The 23173-nt window shown below is 35.2% G+C and overlaps 1 protein-coding gene and 1 non-coding gene across 2 annotated transcripts; both read right to left on the reverse strand.

The window, feature by feature from the left end:
- Nucleotides 1–2143: 2143 nt before the first annotated feature.
- Nucleotides 2144–4038, reverse strand: LOC131172091 (proline-rich receptor-like protein kinase PERK8). The gene is made up of 4 exons (XM_058133038.1): nucleotides 3700–4038; nucleotides 2753–2970; nucleotides 2524–2638; nucleotides 2144–2170 (listed from the first exon to the last, which is right to left on the reverse strand). The coding sequence occupies exons 1-4, from the start codon at nucleotides 4036–4038 to the stop codon at nucleotides 2144–2146; spliced, it is 699 nt and encodes a 232-aa protein (XP_057989021.1).
- An 8985-nt stretch (nucleotides 4039–13023) lies between these two features.
- On the reverse strand, nucleotides 13024–13130 carry LOC131172287 (small nucleolar RNA R71). Its single transcript, XR_009142769.1, has one exon. It is a non-coding gene; the product is annotated as a small nucleolar RNA R71 (small nucleolar RNA).
- Between the last annotated feature and the right edge of the window lie 10043 nt (nucleotides 13131–23173).

A 23173-nucleotide genomic window follows, 5' to 3' on the forward strand; every position in this document is an offset into this window, starting at 1 on the left:
CCTCAAAAATACCATTTTTCCTACAAAATAAAGTAAAATTACAAATTAATCCAAAAATTGACAATTATGAAAAACTATCTAAATAAATAATAAAATTGGTTAAAAATGACTAACAAGTGAATGAAATGGCCATAAAATCTAACTTAAATGACTATGCAAAATGCATTTATCAAATACCCCCAAACTTAAATCTTTGCTTGTCCTCAAGCAAATTTAAAAATATAATGCAATTTTAGGGGGTGCCTTGTCCAAAGAGCTATGAAAAATCACCTATTAAAGTAACTTAACATACCTTTAGCCATACCAACAATCCATATACCCATCCTTCAATATGCAAAGAATCTAATGCTTATCCAAGCTTTCACTGCTTAGCCATCAAGTCAATTATCATCCAAAATTCCCAAACCAACCAATCAAAAGAGAAAGTCATGCTCAAAAAGAATCTTAGAACAATCAACAGCCAAAGTGTCTCTATATAGAATGATGGAATTTAATGAATTAATTTCCAATCCCATAGGCAAACTCCCTACTCCTATCTCCACTAATATAGCAAGTATTATCAAGAGATCAAAGGTCTTTTTAGGGACGTAATGGGGCTATGGGGTTCAAAATGAGGCTAAAAAGAAAGAGGGTAAAAAGGATTCAAAGCATGAGAATATTTTCAATCTTGAAAACATAAGGTACACCTCTTATTACCTTTTTTTTTTCCTCTCTTTTTTTCTTTTTCTCTTTTTTTTTATAATTTTTCTTTTTCTTTCTTTTTTTTTTCTCTTTCCCTTTTTTTATAATTTTTCTTTTTCTTTCTTTTTTTTTCTCTTTTCCTTTTTTATATATAAAGAGGAGAGAAATACACAATGAGAATTTTCAATTGCTAGCATATTTTACAAAATACATAAAATGGAGGGACACTTTGATACTTTAAGCTTGTATCTTGTATCTTCTCTTGATGATTGTCCCTAAAAATATCACCTCCAAACTCATTTTCTTTAATTACTTTGGGTGTATTTCTTTTAATTTGAATGGCAATAATGAAAAGTACATACATATTTTACATCATGATAAGCATTTCTTCTCCCTTTTATTATTTTTTTTCTCCTTTTTTTATTTTTTTTATGGTGTACCTAATATTATAAATAATTATTCTCATGAAAAGGGTTGGAGTGTTTGGTTCATTGGCTAGGTAGCAATAAGGATTTCAAGAAAAATTTGGAATACAAAGGCTCAAAGGGGTTTACAAGAGTTAGTTATAATAAAAAGTAAGGTTAAAAGTTTAAAATAAGAGGTTTGCAATCAAAGAATGCCTAATCATCTCCCTTTTCAAGTACAAGCTAATATTTCACCTTGAAAGGTTTAGAAAATTTGTTCTAGGATTGATGAGACATCACTTGACTACCTTTTGTCCAATAACTCTCTCTAAACACTGCAATCTCTAAAGGACTAGTTGGGTGGCTTTTTGGCTAAGAAGATATAGGCAAGGGATAAACACTTCAAAACTTTGCACCTCTTAGGAAATTTTCAATCCACAAACCCAACTTAAGGTAAGTCAAATCACTCTCATAGGCGACTTCTCATTACTCAAAGGATTTAGCAAAAGATTTTATTTCATGGATGCATGATTCCTAAAAATGAGCAATGCATTAACTAAATGGAAGAAATCTATTTGTATGCAATGTGTACAATTTCTAAGTGATGTATAATGTGTATGTAAATGTGTTATGTATATGTATGTATGGATGTGTAAGTAAAATATTTACAATATATATATAAATGGAATGGGATGAGATGTTCCTATACTCAAAATGTGAAAAATGTAGAAAAAATCAAAATGCACACCCCCAAACTCAAAATTGGACATTGTCCTCAATGTCTAAGGCAGTGCAGCATGAAAACTCAAAGCAAAAAGGAATAACCAAGAATAGTTAAATTTAATAGCAAAAAGAAAGAGTTACCTGGTATAGAGCAGTGTTTTATCATATAAAATGTGAATTTAAAAGATGATCGTGTTGCATAAGAAAGCTGCACAAGTTATGCAGAATAAATGCTTAGCAGAACAGATGCATAAGGAAAGTGCATAAGCTGTGCAGTATGGCACGAGTTGCATAAGGGACTGCACAGGCTATGCAGAACATTTGCATAAGGAGTTTCACAGCCTGTGCAGTATATTGAAAAGCTGCAGTATAATGATATATCAAGGAAAAACTTGAAAACACCAGTAGAGGTATGTAAATATATACAATGTATTGACAAGTATGAATAAAGGGGCAGTAAAGGCAATGAGAAGCAATGAAAAACCAATGGAATACCATCCAATCGTATTTCAAGAAAACAGAATTCAAGACTGACTAAAAAAAAAAAAAAAGAAAAGCTCCTAGAGGTTGAACAAGAGCAAGATAAAAACTAATATATTTCTATGGTCTTGCCCTTGTCCAAAGGTGCTGCTAGAGGACTGGATGGAGCTGGCTGCTGTTGAAGGGGTGGTTCTAGAGGAGGTGATGGAGGTGGAGGTGGTATACCCAGAAAAGCCATGAGCTGCTTCATCATCTCTTTCAACTCTTTCTGCTTGTCTCTGGTCTCCATAACAAGATTAAAGAGTTGATCATGATGATCCTTAAGGATATCAAGACCAGATTCAAGCTTCCTATCCACAAAATATACATCATCACTAAGCCTCTCAAGATAAGTGAATAAGGCTTTAGTGTTGAAGGGAGAAGGTGTTATGGAGGAAGAGGGTCCAGCTGCAGATGGTGTTGGCTGTGTAGATTTTGCTAAGGTATCCTGTGCAGATTGAGTAGGTGGTGCAGGTTCAGCAGAAGGCTGTTGGACTACTGGTGCAGATTGTGCCTCTAGTTGTGCAGATGGTCCTGTATCTCCTACTGGTTGTGCAGTGTCAGATGGTGGCAAACTGAATCCAGTCTTGTATAAGTGAGTAACATCAAAATATAGAGTGTCTGAAAGTGCTGGTAGAGGATGCTATTTCGGATCAAAACCAAAATGTTTAGCTATAACAGTTATGAGTCTACCCATGACTATATCACCTACAGATTTGGTAGCAATGTGCAACACATGTTCACAGAAGAAGTTACTAGGAGATATTTTGGCTTTGTGAAAAGCACACCATAGCATGAACAAGTCAGATTTTCCAACAGCACCATAACTAGTCCCTCGGCCCAAAATAGTGCTAGTAATTAGCCTATGGATAAATCTGAGTGTTGCGTCTATTATTTGGGGGGTCTTGGATCTGCCAGCATAAAAACCCTGAGATTGGTTTGTAATATTTCTCCATAGCTGAACAACATTCCAAATACCATTATTTGCTACCTCTATGCTTGTATATGGAACCCCAAATAATCCATCAATAGCAAACCCAAGGATACTGTGAAATTGGTTTAATGATAGCTCTCTATTTTGCCTCAAGCACCTAAATTTCATAGTTGGCTTATAATCTATCTCATGCAATTTCAGAGTAGCAGAAAATAAGGAAATAAATTCCAAAACTAGGGCTGGATAAACTAATTCTTGTTAATGCACAAATTCCATCCAACCTAGACCATCAAGGTAGGCAACAACATTATCAAATAAACCAACAGATTGGAGGGCATCTGCAGTAATGTACCTAGTGGGTTGCACTTTTCTATCCTTTAGCCTCTTAAAAGTTGCCTTATGGGTTGGGTCAAGAAGAGGCCAAGGTAATTTGGATACCTGTGTTACCACTGCTGAAGGTTGCTTCTTGCTAGAGGAGGGAGATTTGGTTTGTGGGGTAGAGGTAGAAGCATCGACCCCTTGTTGTGTGGAAGCCGAAGTTCTGGGGTGTTTGAGTGTAGGCTCAAAAAGTGGAGTAGCAGGTGGGTCTTTGCGCTTTGCGGGAGGTGGTGCAGATGCCATGGGTCGGGTTAATTTAGACCGGATTCTTCTTTTATAGGTGGATATAGGAGGAGGTGGAGGGGTTTGTTGTGGAGGAGAATCGGGATTGGGGGCTTGCATAGCGAGGGGTGTGAATTGGAGAGGAGAGCTTTGAGGGGAAGGGGGAGGCATTTCCATAGTGGTGGTCGATGATGGTAGGAATGGAGGAGGGAAGAAGAAAATAAAAGAGATAGAGGGGAAATTAGGGCATCGATCGGCGAAAAGGTAGGGGGGTGAGGGATTGATGCGGAGAAAAATGAGAAGGAGGATGGTTGTGAACAGTAATTACAGGAAGTGGGAGGTGGGAAAGTGGGTTGTGCGAAAATTTTGATTTGCACAGGACGTGCGAATTTCTGCATAAAGGGAAAAATGGGTGTGCATAACTTATGCAAGTGCTTATGCAAGTTTCGGCAAGAATGGAGATTCTGAAAAGTTAGTTGTGCAAAAGTGCATAACTGATGCACACACTTATGCAAGTTTTGGCGAGAAAAGAAATCCCAGTAAATTTGGTTATGCAATAGTGCATAAGCTATGCACTTGGTTATGCGGAATTCGGCAGAAATGAAAATTTCAGGATTTGAAGTTATGCAAGAGTGCATAAGTTATGCATACACTTATGCAAGTTTCGGTAGAAATGGAAATAGCAAAAATTTTGGCAGTGCAGAATTGCATAAGTTATGCATGCCCTTATGCGGATTTTGGCAAGAAATGAAATGGTAAGAATTTAGTTATGCAGGATTGCATAAGTTATATAAGAGCTTATGCAGGTTTCGGTAGGAATGAAAATTAAGGCAAAGTGAGACCCGAAAGCTGCATAAGTTATGCACTTACTTATGCATAGTTCAACAAGATTCAGATTACAACAAAAATTGCTTTGCAAGTTTGAAAAACACATGAGAATGAAGAAATGTAATCCTGTGAAGGATAAACCATGAGAAATTATCATAAAAAAAACACATCAATATATGCAGAATCCATCACAATTGCACCATACAAGCTTGTAGAAGTAAGTTCTACATAAGAGACATTTGTGAATTATGCCATTTCAACTCAAACCCTGCAAATTAACATTCTTGCACATTAAAGCTCAATAAAAATCTGCACAAAGTTGCACTTATCTACAAAAGAAAATAGACTCTCTAAGTTATGCCAATAAAATGCAGCATGTGCACATTGAATCACACAACCCAATTAAGTTCAAAACCACTAAAATGACCCACTTACCAACATATCAACATGATAAGCATAGATTTATAAAAGATACACGCCCAACCTCAACAAAGAAACAAATAGCATATGCTACAGACACTTTTTGCTGAAAAATTTTTCTGCATAAGCCAGGAGGGGGTCCTGCACAGGAAGCAATGAAAATAAACCAATCTTGGGAGAGTTAATGGATAAAATATCAGATTAAGAGTAACTCCCCAGTAGTGCAACAACCTTCATCCATTGAAATACATCTATAAAAGACAAAATTCAACAATGTCAAAAATTGAATTTGGGGAGATTTAAGACAAAAACAAAAATAATGCAAATAAAAGTAAATTAACAAAAACAAAATAAAAGAACTTGGGGTGCCTCCTAAGAGCGCTAATTTATAGTCCTTAGCTGGACTCTTCATGCATTTCACTAAAAAAGAAGTGTGGGATCAGAGAGCTTGTAACAGCTTGCTCCCTTTATTGGGTCTCCAATTATGTATTGCTTCAATCTATGCCCATTAACCTTAAAATTCCTAGATTTTTCACTCCAAATTTCAATTGCTCCATAAGGGAAAACTTTATAAACTCTATATGGATCAGTCCACCTTGATTTTAGTTTTCCTGGGAACAATTTCAATCTTGAGTTGAACAACAAAACTGAATCATCTTCTTTAAATTCCTTTTTCCTGAGATACTTATCATGCCAAACTTTAGTTCTTTCTTTATAAATACGAGCATTTTCATAGGCATCCATCCTCAATTCTTCAAGCTTATTAAGTTGCAATAGCCTCTTCTCACCAGCTTGCTTGAGATCAAAATTCAAGGTCTGAACAGCCAAATATGCTCTATGCTTTAGCTCCACAGGTAAATGACAAGACTTACCATACACTAACCTAAAAGGAGTAGTTCCTATAGGGGTTTTCTAAGTAGTCCTATATGCCCATAAAGCATCATCTAGTTTGACAGACCAATCTTTTCGAGAATTGCTCACTGTTTTCTCTAAGATATATTTGAGTTCCCTGTTAGAAATTTTAACTTGTCCTCAAGTTTGAGGATGGCATGGGGTAGCTATCTTGTGCACTACACCATACTTCCTCATTAAGCTCTCAAATTGCTTATTACAAAAATGTGAACCCCCATCACTAATTACAGCCCTTGGAGCTCCAAATCTACTCAAAACAAATTTCTTCAAAAATTTCACTACCACCTTAGCATCATTAGTTGGAGTTGCAACAACTTCTACCCACTTTGACACATAGTCGACTCCAACTAGAATGTATTTATTACCATATGAAGGAGGAAATGGGCCCATAAAATCTATTCCCCATACATTGAATAATTCACCTCAAGAACATTATTTAGGGGCATTTCATCTCTTTTTGGCAGATTTCCACTCCTTTGACATTTATCACATTCTAACACAAATTTCCTCACATCCTTGAAAATGTTTGGCCAAAAGAAACCAACCTGAAGAATTTTACTAGCTGTTTTAGAGATTCTAAATTGTCCTCCATAATCAGAAGCATGGCAATGATGCATAACACTCTCTGTCTCCTCATCAGGAATACATCTTCTTATTAAACCATCACAACATCTCCTAAAGAGTAAAGGATCATCCCATCTATAAAATTTTGCCTCATGCAAAAACTTTTTCTTTTGTTGCCACGTCATTCTTAGAGGTAAAACTCCACAAGATAGATAATTCACTAAGTCTGCATACCAAGGTAGTTTAGCAACAAGAGAGAAAAGTTATTCATCCAAGAAAAACTCATCAATAGGGACTACATCCATTTCTTCATCATTTAATTTCAGCCTACTAAGATTATCCGCAACTACATTTTCAGCTACCTTCTTATCTCTAATTTCCAAATCAAACTCTTATAGCATCCAAATCCACCTAATGAGCCTGGGTTTAGCCTCCTTTTTACGGAGTAAATACCTAATAGCAGTATGATCTGAAAATACAACCACCTTTGAGTTTATAATGTAAGGTCTGAACTTTTCCAATGCAAAGACAATTGCTAAGAATTCCTTTTCAGTTGTTGCATAATTTGTTTGAGCCTCATCCAGTGTTCTACTAGCATAATAAATAGCATAAGCCTTTTTGTCTTTTCTCTGACCAAGAACAGCTCCAATTGCATAATTGCTAGCATCATACATAATTTCAAAAGGTAGACTCCAATCAGGCGGTTGCATGATTGGTGCAGTGATGAGAGCTTGCTTTAACCTACAAAAGGCATCCAAACACTCTTGGTCAAATACAAATGGTGTGTCATGACTTAACAAATTAAATAAAGGTTTAGCTATTTTAGAAAAATCCTTGATAAAGCGTCTGTAGAACCCGACATGCCCTAAAAAACTTCAAATTCCTTTGACATTGGTAGGAGGAGCCATCTTCTCTATCACTTCAACCTTAGCTTTATCAACCTCTATTCCTCTGTTAGACACCAAATGTCCAAGCACTATCCCTTCCTGAACCATAAAATGACAATTTTCCCAGTTTAACACAAGGTCAGTATCTGCACATCACTGCAAAACTTTAGAAAGGTTAGCCAAGCATATGTCAAATGAAGATCCATAAACATAAAAGTCATCCATAAAAACCTCCATTATATCTTCAATGAAATCTGAGAAGATTGTCATCATGCACCTTTGAAAAGTGGCTGGTGCATTACACAACCCAAATGACATCCTTTTATAGGCAAAGGTTCCATATGGACAAGTAAAAGTGGTTTTCTCTTAATCATTTGGATGGATAGGGATTTAGAAGAATCCCAAATACCCATCTAATAGCAAAAATAATAATGCCTAGCTAGTCTTTCTAACATTTGATCAATGAAGGGAAGTGGAAAATGATCTTTTCTAGTGGCAATATTTAATTTTCTGTAATCCATGCACATTCACTAACTAGTCACTATTCTGGTGGGAATTAATTCATTATTTCATTTTTTACCACTATCATTCCACCTTTTTTAGGGACAACATGTACTGGACTCACCCAAGTACTGTCTGAGATAGGATATATGATCCCTGCATCAAGCAACTTCAAAATTTCCTTTTTAACAACTTCTTTCATATTTGGGTTCAACCTCCTCTAATGTTCAATAGATGGCTTACAATTTTCTTCCAAAATAATTCTGTGCATGCAAAAGTTTGGACTTATTCCCTTAAAGTCATCTATGGTGTATCCTAAAACTTTCCTAAATTGCTTCAACACTCTTAACAGCTTATCAACCTCTAAAGTGCTCAAGTTTGCATTTACAATTACTGGATAAGTGTTATTTGGGCCAAGAAATTCATACCTGAGCTGAGAAGGAAGTGGCTTAAGTTCTACCTTAGGTGCATATTCTTCCTTGAATGATGGTTGCTTAGATTCAACTTTTTCCTTCTGTATGAGTTGAAAAACTGAAGCAGAAATGAATTGTGGACTACCTTCTAAATGTTGAGCATATGCAGCCACATGAGGGTTGTCATTGTCTATGCTTCCTCCATGAACCAAGCAGTTTTCAAGTGGATCTTCTGGATATCTCTTTCTGAAGTGTTCTTCAACTAGCTCATCAATGATATCAATTCTCAAACAAGTATTAGCTTTAAAATGATGCTTCTTCATGGTGTTATTAATATTGAAATCCAATTGATCTTCACCAACTCTAAGAGTCAATTTTTCTCCCTTAACATTAATCAATGCTCCTGCTGTAGCTAGAAAGGGCCTTCCCAAGATAATTGGGATATTAAAATCCTCTTCCATGTCCAAGATGACAAAGTCAACAGGTATGAACTTCCCAACCTTCAGAGGTACATTCTCTAAAATCCCTTCAGGATACTTAATTCATCTGTCAGCTAACTGAAGAGAAATGTGGGTTGGCTTAAGATTTCCCATATTGAGCTTTTCATAAATGGAGAGGGGCATAAGGCTAACACTAGCCCCTAGATCACATAAAGCTTTTGTAAGACACGACACTCCAATATGACATGGAATTGAAAAACTTTCGGGGTCTTTAAGCTTAGGAGGAAGTTTCTTTTGGAGTATGGCACTACATTCTTCTGTCAAAGCTACAGTTTCATGGTCTTCAAGTCTCCTCTTATTTGAGAGAATTTCTTTTAAGAATTTTGCATAAGAGGGCATTTGTGAATGAGTATCAATGAAAGGCACATTTATGTATAGCTTCTTCAAAACCTCTAAGAACTTCCCAAATTGCTTATCAAGCTTAGCTTTTTGAAATCTTTGTGGAAAGGGAAGTTGTGGTTTGTAAGGCGCTGGAGGTATATACTTCTCTTCCTTCTCTTCAATTTTCTCTTTACCTTTTTCTACACTTTCTTTCTCACTTTCTTGTTTTTCACTCTCTTCAATTTCTTTCTCATTTTCTCTCTTCTCACTTTTTTCACTTTTCTCATTTTTTTCACTCTTCTCATTGTTTACAACCTTCCCACTTCTTAAAGTAGTAGCTTGACACCGCTCTCTTGGGTTTTTTGGTTGACTTGGAAGTTTTCTAAAAGACTTGGTACCTGAGAAAGATGCTTGTTGTGCAATCTAATTTTTCAACATTCTATTATGTGTTTGCATCTGTTCTAGTCTTGCTTTCATCTCTCTCATCTCTTCATCATGCATAGTTTAGTTAGCAAGAATCTGTTGTAATAAAGCTTCAGTGGTGGAACTTTGCTCTTGCTATTTTGGTGGAGGATTCATGTTTCTCTACTGAAAATTAGGCAATGGTTGCCTATTTTGCTAATATGGAATTCCTTGTTGCTGTTGTGGTTAAAGATTCTGATTTGGGTCTTGATTTTGCTGATTTCTCCATGAAAAGTTGGGATGATTCCTCCAAGCTGGATTATAAGTTTGAGAGTAAGGATTCTCCATTTGTTTGTTTCCATAATTACCAACATATGCAGTTTGCTCTCCATAGTCTACTCCACAGCTAGTAGTTCCTTCTACATAAGCAACTTGTTGTGAACTTCCAGATAATGATAATGAACTAACCAACATACTTAAATCTTCCATATTCATTGCCAAAACATTTGTAAGTGCATCAAACTTTGCATTAATCATGTTGAATGGATCAAGGTCATACATTCCAGCAGCTTGCCTATTTTGAGTTGGAGCTAGTCCTCTTAGACTACTCCAAAGATGAGTATTCTTTGCAATTTTCTCCAATAGCTCATAAGCTTCATCTTCATGCTTCATAATAAATTCTCCTCCTGTTTGAGCATCAATAATCCCTCTAATTGCAGGAGTAACATTGGTGTAAAAATTCTAGTTTATCATCCATTTTGAAATGGCATGATATGGACATTGTCTCTCTAATTCCCTTAATAAGTGCATAATTTATTAATTTTACTCCCATCACATTTAGTGTTTTTAGTGTGTTTTGTTATGTTTAATTCAGTTGGTTAAAATATATTTATCATTTAGGCATATTTTTAGATAGTTATGGAATAATTGTGTTAAATGTAGAAATTTTCAGTATTTGATATTTGTTGTATTTTTCAGGTGTTTCTAAAGTTTTGGGTCTCCAATTTGAGTGTTGTTTAATCCATTGAAAAGATAAGATAGAGCACTTCAAATGCTAAAGAGGAATCAAAGCCCAAATTAGTCTCCAAAGTTGACAAAATGAGCTATGGATCTATTGAAAAAGCCTAGACTTGATGTGTCACGACTAGTTTCAGTATTTATTTTGTATCTGGAGTTTTAGATGTCCAAATGAAGCAAGGCCAAGCCCAATTGAACGTTAAGAGCCACCTCTATAACTTCTATGAAGAGCTGGTCGAGAGATGAGGCCATTTTAATTGTAAAAAATGGCAATAAAGTTGTCACAATGGGCTGGACCGTCTGATTGAACTAATCCTAGTTTTTGGGCTATAACTTGGCCTGTAGATGTCGGATTTGGGTCCATAAGTACCCGTTGGAAAGCTAAGAAATAGGGCTATAACTTTCCTGAAGAGAGCAGAGGCAGATTCGAAAAGAAAGTTGCTGAAAATCTGCCTTGATTCCAAAAACGTGAATGCAGGCTGAAAATCTGCATCTTAAATTTCAAAACCTTTCCTAGTTTGGTTTGGTTCCTATCTTTGGGATTAGTTTTTTTTTTTAGTATAAATACGTCTTTTGGCAGCAGCTAAGAGCATCCCATTTAGACCTTCGTTCTTCATAGAAGACATTCGTTCTCTATTCTCTCTTTTTAGATTTCTTCTTTATTTTTCTTTATTTTTCTGTAAGCCATGAACATGAGTGGCTAAGTTTTTAATTTAGTTCAAGAGATTCAAGTTCTTATGTATGATTTGTGAGACCAGGTTCTTAATTTAATTTATGTCTTTTTGAATATCTATTGTTTGCTGACTTAATTATTTTTGATCTGTTGAATGATTTGCTAAAAAACCCTATTAGTTAATTATTTGATTTGATCAATTGCTAGTTCATCTTCATAATCCGTAATTGTTGTGTAAGATTGAACATGAGTAGCAATTAAGTTTTATTGATTATGATCCAAGTTTTCGATAATAACCTAAAGAAATAATAGGGTGGATTAAATGATTTATGCTTCATAAATTGTTGTTTAGCTTAACTACTTCTTTTTCTTAAAGCAGTTATTAATTTGATGAGGAATGCTTAATACCAACTCAGTTAATAATTAGAGTCAATAAGAGTGCTGGGCTCGAATTGATGAGTATAAGAAAGTCAGTGGTTTACCTCGCTGTTTGGTAAATCTACGTTAAGTATTCAATAGGATATAATTGTATTTCTTTTGTCTATGATCAAATCAATGCATTGGAATGAGAATTACCTTGGACTGAAGTTTGTTTAATTAGAGAGTTTCATATTTAATTGTAGTTCTTAATTTCTGATTTTTTATTTCTTCTTTGGATTGTGAATTAACCCCCCTCCCCCCCCTCCCCCCAACTTTTGTTTCTTTTCCATTACACAAGTGCACGAAATTTAATAATTCAGTCTCTAGGGTTCGACCTGGATTCACCACTTACTGTAGAAAATATTTCATACTTGGTGATTTTAGTTAATTTAATTTCTGGTGGATTTGATAGCCATCAAGAATTTTGGCGCCGTTGCCGAGTAACTGAAGTTTATTTGATTTCGCGTTTTTGGAGTTAGATATTTTGTTATTAATTTTGTTTGTGAGTTGTTGCTATTTTCAGGTTTTTGGAAAAGAAAGAAAGAAAAAAAAAATATATATATATATACACGTTACTGTTCATTAAGGATTTTTGTTGAATTTGGAGGGCGGCCCATACCTATTTTGAAGGAAACGACGCTCTGATCAAGACCAATCAATCCATAGGATTCTTCGGCCCCACCCTCTTGAGGCCAAATTCGATTGTTTTCTAGTGTTTTGAGGTATTTTTCTGTTTTTACTTTGATTTTTTTTTTTTATTTATGACAAGAATTTCTCAATCTGGTGAGTTGATCTTTGATCCAAAAATAGAAAAAACAGCTAAACATTTGAGAAAATTGGCTAAGTAAGCTAGGTAGATTCCGAGTATATCTGAAGGAGTCCAATCTCCAAAGGAGTTAAGTTCGGATTCGGAGTCAGAGTCAAATTCTGAAAACGAAACCATGGCTGCTAGAACTTTGAAAGAGTTGGCTGCTCTTGATATAAACCAACAGCCTTTGTGTATTCAATACCCTTCTTTAAATGTTGCTTTTGAGTTGAAATCTGGACTAATCCATTTATTGCCTAAGTTTCATGGTCTTGCAGGTGAGGATCCACATAAGCATCTAAAGGAATTTCATGTTGTGTGTTCCAGCATGAAACCTCAAGGAGTTTCAGAGGATCAGATCAAGCTTTGAGCTTTCCCTTTCTCACTGGAGGGCACAGCTAAGGATTGGTTGTATTAGCTTCCTTCTGGATCTGTCAACTCATGGAATGGGATGAAGCAGATATTTTTGGAGAAGTATTTTCCTACTTCCCGTGTTGCCAACATAAAAAAAGAAATTTGTGGCATCCGACAGTACAATGGAGAGAGTTTGTATGAGTACTGGGAGAGATTTAAGAAGCTGTGTGCAAACTGTCCCCATCATCAAATAAGCGAGTAGCTGTTGATTCAGTATTTCAATGAGGGACTTTTACTAATAGACCGCAGTATGATAGATGCTGCTAGTAGAGGAGCTTTGGTTGACAAGAGACCAGAAGAGGTAAGGAGGCTGATTGCTAACATGGCAGCAAACTCTCAGCAGTTTGGAATGAGAATGGATCACGCTCCAAAGAAGGTTAATGAGGTAAGTACATTTAACCTTGAGAAACAGATTTCTGATTTAATTTCTTTGGTGAGGCAATTGGCTGTAGGGAAAATGCAAACTGTTAAGGTATGTGGGATTTGTTCGGGTTCGGGCCATGCTACTGACATGTGTCCTGCGTCCTGCGTTACAAGAGGATGAATCAATGCAACATGTTAATGCAGTAGGAAATTATGGACAGCCACAACATAGGTATGATCCCTTTTCTAATACTTATAATCCAGGATGACGAGATCATCCCAATCTGAGTTATGGGAATCAACCAGTGCAAAACAGATACCAACAGCAAAGACCACAAGTGAATCAACCACCTCCGCCTCCCTCAAATCAAGGTATGTCACTTGATGAAATTATTAAGGCTTTGGCTAACAACACCCAACAATTTCAACAGGAGACTAGAAATAGCATTCAAAACATAGAGAGACAGATTGATCAGTTAGCCTCATCTGTGAGTAAGCGGGAAGCTCAAGGTTCTGGAAAGCTTCCATCACAAATAGTCATGAACCCCAGAGAAAATGCGAGTGTGATACTATTGCAGAGTGGGAAAGAAGTTGATAATCAGACTCCACATGAGTCAACGAAAAAGAAGAAGTAAGGAGAAAAAGAGTCTGACGTTCCTGAAATTGAGGTACATACTGAACCTAAACTGAATAAGGTTAATAATTCAGTTCTTCCTCCATTCCCCTGCAGGTTGGCCAAGACGAAGAAAGAAGAACAAGAAAAAGAAATTTTAGAGACTTTTAGGAAGGTAGAGGCAAATATACCTTTACTTGATGTGATCAAATAAATTCCCAGGTATGCTAAATTCCTTAAGGAGTTATGCATTACAAAGCGCAAGTTGAGGAATAATGAGAAGATCAGTGTGGGGGAAAATATGTCAGCATTAATTCAGCGAAAATTACCCTCTAAGTGTAAGGATCCAGGTTCGTTTTCTATTCCCTGCAAAATAGGTGATTCTAGATTTGAAAGTATAATGGCAGATTTATGAGCATCTATTAATGTCATGTCATATTCAGTTTTCCAGACTTCAAATTTGGGTCCTTTGAAAGAAATCAGTGTCATTATTCAATTAGCTTATCGTTCTAACGCGTACCCATTAGGAGTAGTTAAGGATGTATTGGTGCAGGTTGGAGGATTGATTTTTCCTGCTGATTTTTACATTTTGGATATAGAGGATGATAGTGCTCTCTCATCAAATTCAGCTTTGATTTTGTTTGGAAGACCTTTCCTAAAAACTGCCAAGACAAAAATTAATGTGGATGAGGGTACCTTAACTATGGAGTTTGATGGAGAGACTGTCAAATTTAATATCTTTGATGCCATGAAGTATCCTATTGATGATCATTCTGTCTTTTCTATTGATGTTGTTGATACATTTGTGCAGGATGTTTTTGAGGATGAGTTAGAAAGAAAATCACAATTGCATGAATTAGAGGAAATTTTCCTTAAGGCTTATGAGAATTCTAGGATCTATAAAGAAAAGAAAAAGGCATTTCATGATAAACTAAGGAAGCAGATTGTGATTGGGCAAAAAGTTTTATTGTATAATTCCAGATTGAAGCTAACGCCTGGTAAGTTGCGTTCTCGTTGGATTGGACCCTTTGTTGTTACTAATGTGTTTCCATATGGTGCAGTTGAAATTCAAAGTTTAGGAACTAATAAGGTGTTCAAGGTCAACGGTCATAGACTCAAGCCATTTTATGAGGGGTTTCAGGAGCATTCAGTGGATTAAGGAGCTTTGCCATGTCGAGCTAATGATGATAAACAAAAGCGCTTATTGGGAGGCAACCCATGAGTGGCTTGTTAGCCACAATCAGATTTGTTTTCTTTTCCTTATTTTTATTTTATTTTCTAGCATTTTTTTTCTTTTCTTTTGCATGTGGGCTTTACATTGTGTAACGGCCCGGCCCACTAGTGATATTGTCCGCTCTGGGCCAAAGCCCTCACGGTTTTAAAACGCGTTACTAGGAGTTACGAACCACCAACTTATAAACCCAGTATCTCTCCCGTGTTTTATCGATGTGGGATTTGCCTAGGGTGTTACAATCCACCCCCTTTATGGGACTCAGCGTCCTCGCTGAGGTTTGCCCCACCATCGCCCAAGGTTGCACGCGGAGCGGCTCTGATACCACAAATGTAACGGCCCGGCCCACTAGTGATATTGTCCGCTCTGGGCCGAAGCCCTCACGGTTTTAAAACGCGTCACTAGGAGTTACGAACCACCAACTTATAAACCCAGCATCTCTCCCGTGTTTTGTCGATGTGGGATTTGCCTAGGGTGTTACACATTGCGGACAATGTAAGTTTTAAGTGTGGGGAAGGAGAAATTTGTTGCTACAATTTCTTTTTAATTATTAAAAAAATAAAAATAAAAAATAAAAAATATAATAATAATAATAAATAATAAAAATAAAAATAAAAACAAAAATTAAATTTGTTCTTATAAGCTTGATTCATGATTCTTTATTAACTCTTGGAGAGAAGTGCTTTATCCTTGTAATGACTTTTATATTTTAGATTGAATTTTTGAGATTTTAGACAAGGTAATAGTAACTTTAATGATGGATTTTCCCTCTTCTCCATACCATTGAGCAATTTTTTCTACATAAATCATTTAGGCTTGATTTAATGGTGAAATGATTAGTTATGTGTGCTTTAAACTAATGTCATGCATATTTCAGAACTTTGTTTAATCTATTAGGGCACTTTATAATATGTAGATGCATAAATTGGGGGAAATAAAATGTTGAACTTAAAAATTACTCAACTATTTTAGTTAAGCAAACTAACCAGGGGTCTTCATGAACCCCATGTCGATTCTCAGGCCAAAAGCTAGCTAGAATATGAGCAAGGTACTTTTTTGAAGGTGACGGTTGAAATAAAAAAAAAAGTGATAACTGTGACAAGAGAGAAGTACCAATTTCAAAAAAAAAAAGGGCATTTCTATCTTCCCTAAGATTTGCAAAGAGCTATAATTGTTGTGCCTTGATAAATTAGCCTTGTGTTTTGGTGTGTATTGACTTAAAATTCTATGGAACTTTAATTGTGTGAGCTTAATTGATTTCAAGCATTTTGTTTTGTGTTGGAAAATTGTTGATATATTGGTATCGTGTTGATGAAATTTGTTGTGATGGTTATTACCTTACTTGCCTCTTCTTTCAAATTTTTAATCTTTTGTTAGAGAATGTTGTGATAGGGTGAAGTTAAGGAACTTCTAAGTGGAGTTGATTGAGACTTTAAGTCATGCTTGAGGACAAGCATGGAATAAGTGTGGGGGAATTTGATAAGTGCATAATTTATTAATTTTACTTCCATCACATTTAGTGTTTTTAGTGTGTTTTGTTAGGTTTAATTCAGTTGGTTAAAATATATTTATCATTTAGGTATATTTTTAGATAGTTGTGGAATAATTGTGTAAAATAGAGAAATTTTCAGCATTTGACCTTTGCTGTATTTTTCAGGTATTTCTAAAGTCGTGGGTCTCCAATTTGAGTGTTGTTTAATCCATTGAAAAGATAAGATAGAGCACTTCAAATGATAAAGAGGAATCAAAGCCCAAATCAGTCTCCAAGGTTGACAAAATGAGCTATGGATCTATTGAAAAAGCCCAGACTCGATGGGTCACGACCAGTTTCAGTATTTATTTTGTATCTGGAGTTTCAGATGACCAAATTAAGCAAGGCCAAGCCCATTTGAACCTTAATAGCCACCTCTACAACTTCTATGAAGGGCTAGATGAGAGATGAGGCCATTTTAATTGTCAAAAATGGTAATGAAGTCGTCACAATGGGCTGGACCGTCTGACTAAACCAATCTCAGTTTTTGGGCTATAACTTGGGCTGTAGACCTCGGATTTGGGTCCATGAGTACCCATTGGAAAGCTAAGAAATAGAGCTACAACTTTCCTGAAGAGGGCAGAGGCAGATTCGGAAAGAAAGTTGTTGGAAAATCTGCCTTGATTCCAGAAACGTGAATGCAGGCTGAAAATCTGCATCTTGAATTTCAAAACCTTTCCTAGTTTGGTTTGATTCCTATCTTTGGGATTATGTTTTTTTTAGTATAAAAACGTCTTTAGGCAGTAGCTAAGAGCATCCCATTCAGACCTTCATTCTCCATAGAAGACATTCGTTCTCTATTCTCTCTTTTTAGATTTCTTCTTTATTTTTCTTTATTTTTCTGTAAGCCATGAACATGAGTGGCTAAGTTTTTAATTCAGTTCAAGGGATTCAAGTTCTTATGTATGATTTGTGAGACCAGGTTCTTAATTTAATTTATGTCTTTTTGAACATCTATTGTTTTCTATTTTAATTGTTTTTGATCTGTTGAATGATTTGCTAAAAAGGCCTATTAGTTAATTGTTTGATTTGATCAATTGCTAATTCATCTTTATAATCCGTAATTGTTGTGTAAGATTGAACATGAGTAGCAATTAGGTTTTATTGATTATGATCCAAGTTTTCGATAATAACCTAAGGAAACAATAGGGTGGATTAAATGATTTATGCTTGATAAATTGTTGTTCAGCTTAACTACTTTTTTTCTTAAAACAGTTATTAATTTGATGAGGATTGCTTAATACCAACTCAGTTAATAATTAGAGTCAATAAGAGTGCTGGGCTCGAATTAATGAGTATAAAAAAGTCAGGGGTTTACCTCGCTGCTTGGTAAATCTACGTTAAGTATTCAATAAGATATAATTGTATTTCTTTTGTCTATGATCAAATAAATGCATTGGAATGAGAATTACCTTGGACTGAAGTTTGTTTAATTCAAGAGTTTCATATTTAATTTTAGTTCTTAATTTCTGATTTTTTATTTCTTCTTTGGATTGTGAATTAACCCCCCCCCCCCCTCTCCCAACCTTTGTTTCTTTTCCATCACACAAGCACACGAAATTTAATAATTCAGTCTCTAGGGTTCGACCTGGATTCAACACTTACTGTAAAAAATATTTCATACTTGGTGATTTCAGTTAATTTAATTTCTAGTGGATTCGACAGCCATCAAGCTTCTATCTCATCCATGATTCATAGAGAGTTTCATCTTCTCTTGGTCTGAAAGCTGTCATTTGATTCCTCAATTCTTGAGTTTTTCCAGGTGGAAAATATTGTGCAAGAAATGCATCAGTGAGTTGCTTCCAATTTGTAATGGAGTTGTGAGGTAAAGAATCAAGCCAATCCAATGCTCTATCCTTCAAAGAGAATGGGAATAGCTTCAATCTTGCTGCATCATCAGATACTCCAGGTTGTTTTTGCATATCACAAATCATAGCAAACTTCTTTAGATGTGTGTGTGGATTTTCGGAAGGATGTCCACCAAATTGGGAATTTTGAATCATTTGAAGAACCCCAAAATCCATCTTGTAGCTATTTGCATCAATTCTTGGTCTTGCTATACTCTCTCTCAAGTCATCAAAATGAGAAAATGCATGATCCATCATACTTCCCCTAGGCACATTAGCATTTATAATTTCTTCACCTTGGGCTGCATTTTCATTGTTTCGATCATTTCCAGCATTACCACCACCAATTCCAATTCTTTCATCAGCCATTTCTACTTCAATTTCAGTTGCTCTCAAGGCTTCTTTCCTTTTTCTGGTTTCTTTCTTGTTAGCTCTATAAAATTTCTCAATTACATAATTAAACAATAAGGATGTGTCACTTGTGCTTCTAACTCTTCTCATAAAAGATTAAGAGTATCTAAAAAGAACAAACAAACACAAAAAAAAAAAATTGAAAAGATAACAAAAGTAAAAAAAACTATAAACAACTAAAATAATCAAGAATTCAATCTTAAACAAACAACTCCTTAGCAACGGCGCCAAAAACTTGATGTGGCCCAACCGTAAGTGTATGAGTCATACAAGTAATATAGAAAAGATATCGTTCCCACAAAGAGTTGTGTTAATGATTGAATTTTTTATATAAAAATTGACTAATTTGAACTATTTATGAAATTCAAGCAATAGATTGATAGATATTGAAGTGTAAAATCTATATATACGATATTAAAAATCTAATCAACAATGTAAAGATTCAACTAAATTTGCAGCAAATTAAAATAAGCAAATTGAAATATGGCAAGATTTAAAATGGCAAGCAATTAAATTCAATTAGAAATTAACAATAATAAAAGGGTGATTCCGGAGTTTGGGAGTTTATATTCAAGCTATTTTGGGATTTTTAAATTGATTATCCAATCTTATGGAATTTACGGGTTTTAAGGAGATTAATCCTTAAATCCTTTGAACACTCTTTCGAGTGAGATAAAGAGTGCCTTAATCAATCTAATCCTACTTTCGTGGAGTTAAAATTAATCAAGACCCATTAAGTTTCTTAATTAATCTGTAAATCCTCTTAATCCTTAGTCTATTTATAGATCTAAGTTAATTACGTCTAATTTCTTGATTATCTATCACAAGGTTTTCTCTTTTCGGTGCTTCAATCATGGATTAAGAACAATACTTAATGGGATCCTACACTAAGCATGTCATTGAGCACACAAGAAATGGATAAAACTTCATTAAAACCACAAAATATGGATTACCCAATCAAAATCCACAAAATATCTCAAATATTAGATCCCAACTCTAGAATCTAATGAAAACTACTCACTATCCATAATATTTACAAGAAATTCTGAGTTACTATGGAAATAAAATTTAAGTCTATGCTAAGAACTAAGAAATCCAATACAAGAAAGGTAGGAAATAGGGAAGAAAGGAAGAAAACTCCAAATCTAGTTTAGAAATGGAGAGGTGACGTTTTTGCTCTGTTTTTTGACTCTTCCCCTGCTGCTGCTCTTTTCTCCCCTTCTCTCTCTTTTTCTAAAATGAGATAAGGATATATTTATATATTTCTGACAAGTAGCCCTAAAATGGTGTGTTTGAGGTGAAGTTTGCATGAGGGAATCTTCTGCCAGCTCATTATGAAAAGTTGCACAAGTTGTGCAAGTTTCTTATGCAGATTCCATACGAAATTGGTAGTTCTAGGTGCTTCCCGTGATGTTGCATAAGCTATGCAGGTTGGTTGTGTAGTTTCTTCAGGCTTTGGAGACTCTATGAAACTATATAAGTGGACTGCATAAGTTATGCAGGCCCTTATGCAGTTTTCGGTAGGTTTTTGGGCCCTCTGTGTGAAGCTGTATAAGCAAGGAATAAGTCTGCATAAGTCATGTAGTGACTTATGCAGATTTCGGCAAGAATTAAAAATTATTTCTTCTCCCTGTGCAGAACTGCACAACTTATGCAGCAAGTTATGCACAATTTGGCCACTGCATTTTTCAACTTTTAAACTTTGTTTTTGATATATTTGGCTGTAGAAATCACTCCTCATTGGCAAAATTTCTTTTTAATCCCTTAAAAACACCATTTTTCCTACAAAACAAAGTAAAATTACAAATTAATCTAAAAATTGACAATTATGAAAAAACTATCTAAATAACTAATAAAATTGGTTAAAAGTGACTAACAAGTGAATGAAATGGTCATGAAATCTAACCTAAATGACTATGCAAAATGCATGTATCAACCTCCCCCCTCAAGCTTCCTTGTCCCCAAGGAAGAAATTTTGAAACAAGCTCTCAATGGAATCTCTGCTAATTGAACTGAACTCTTGCAGGGCACATTGTCACTTCATCCTGCTTTTGATCCTGCTCAAATACCCAATTGAATCTCCACTGAATAGTTGTTTCATCTTGCACTTAATCTTCTCATTATTGATCATTCCCTTCTCCACTGAACACAGATAATCCAAAATCAGTGGCCTTCAACATGGCTCCCTCATCCTTGCTAGCTAGCAAGAAACTCTATGGCTTGAAATACATTTTCAAAAAATCCACCTTCATCAACAGGCATTGAGCTTCTCTTCTTCTACAGACTGTTAACTGAATCCATCATAACCTCATCCAAACCATTCCTTTTTACTAAACCCTCATTATTCATGGAATTTAGCAATGAACCACTGATTATTTTGACTATTTGATCATGATGGGGTTTGACATTATACAATTGTATACAATGTTAACTTGTAAGCATGAACAATATACAATTGTATACAAAGTTAACAATGTCTGTTTACAGCTTATCTAACTAACAGATAAAAACAAGTAATGAATTATACTTTGCAATCGGCTCCAGCTCATTATTCTTCAACCATCCTACCTTGTTGAAATTACAACATAAACTCAGCTCACTCATCAAGGTTGAACGCTTCTAAAGTACATAGCTGACTCAGACTTCAATAGCATCAAAACACAAAAGGAATATTATCCACTAGAAAAAAGTAGAAGTTGGTGAGGCTCAACTCTATAATATAGAACCATGCTCTTCACCAATATGGATTTATGTACAAAATGGAATATATTCAAAATTCTAAAGTAATTATTAAAATTCTATCCTTTCAATATATTTAATTAAATTGAGTAAAATTCTATCCCTTTATAATTACTTTAATATTTAATATATTAAATGTGATTTAATTCTACCCCAATCATCACACAAAATAAAGACTTTGCTTTTAACAGAGTCTAAGTCTTGAGCGGGGTGTCCATCAACACATTTTCTCACCTTTTTTTATATAGCAAAATAAGAGAGATTATGGAGTAATTTTTATAGCACGTCCTTGAACTTTGCCCCATCTTTAATTTCTATCCTTTAACTTTAATTTATCACTAAAAAATTCTTGAACTTTAATTTCATAGAAAATTCTTCTAACTTGTAATAGCAGGTTTTCATATTAAAAAAAAAAAACCCTAACCTTTGCTCATTTTTCTAATTCTACCCATCCTTTTTTTTTTTAACAATTTCACCGCAACCTTTGGCACCTGATTTAATTCTACACTACCATCAAAGTTAGTTATTAAACTTACCAATTGTCGCAACGTGTTTTGCGGTCGCCTGGACGATCACTCACCGAAGTGGGAAGGAGTGAGGAGTCGCCACCTTAGTTTTAAGGGAAACTAAAGAAAACCATTTGAGAAGATAAATTGAAATGAAACCACTTCGAGACAGAGATTCTAGGTTCGGGGTCCGTAAACTGGTGGGGAAGGTGTTAAGCACCCCACCTCGTCCCTTAATAAGGGTAAGTAGACTTACTTTCACGTTCTTTACAAATTAGTTAGGAGGGCTTGAATGGAAATGTTAATCCTTTTAACAAAAGGAATATTTGATTTTTCACTAAATTCAGATTACCCAGATACATAAGTAAATGAGACAACCTTAGTGAGTTGGCGTCGCGAATCATTTTTGGTTTTGGGATTATTTTGCGTACAGGTTAAGATTTGGTGTGAGAATCGGATAAGAACTCTCCTCCGATCTCTTTTAAATATTTATTAAAATTTTGAGTGGAGACCGGATAAGAACCCTCCTCCGATCTCTTTTAAATATTTATTAAAATTTTGAGTGGAGACCGGATAAGAACCCTCCTTCGATCTCTTTTGAATATTTATTAAAATTTTGTGTGGAGACCGGATGAGAACCCTCCTCCGATCTCTTTTGAATATTTATTAAAATTTTGTGTGGAGACCGGATAAGAACCCTCCTCCGATCTCTTTTGAAGTATTTAAAATTCAGGATTGAGAATCGGATAAGAACCCTCCTCCGACCTCTTTTAATATTTATTGAGATTTAGCTTGAGGATCGGATAAGAACTCTCCTCCAATCTCCTTTAAGTATTTATTTTAAATTTTAGATTGAGAATCGGATAAGAACTCTCCTCCGATCTCTTTTAAATTATTTGTTATAAAATTAGGTAAGGATCGGATAAGAACTCTCCTTCGATATCTTTAAAATTATTTGTTAAAAATTTTGTTTGAGGAACGGATAAAGACTCTT

Source organism: Hevea brasiliensis, chromosome 13 (genome assembly GCF_030052815.1).
Source record: "Hevea brasiliensis isolate MT/VB/25A 57/8 chromosome 13, ASM3005281v1, whole genome shotgun sequence".
NCBI lineage: Eukaryota > Viridiplantae > Streptophyta > Magnoliopsida > Malpighiales > Euphorbiaceae > Hevea > Hevea brasiliensis.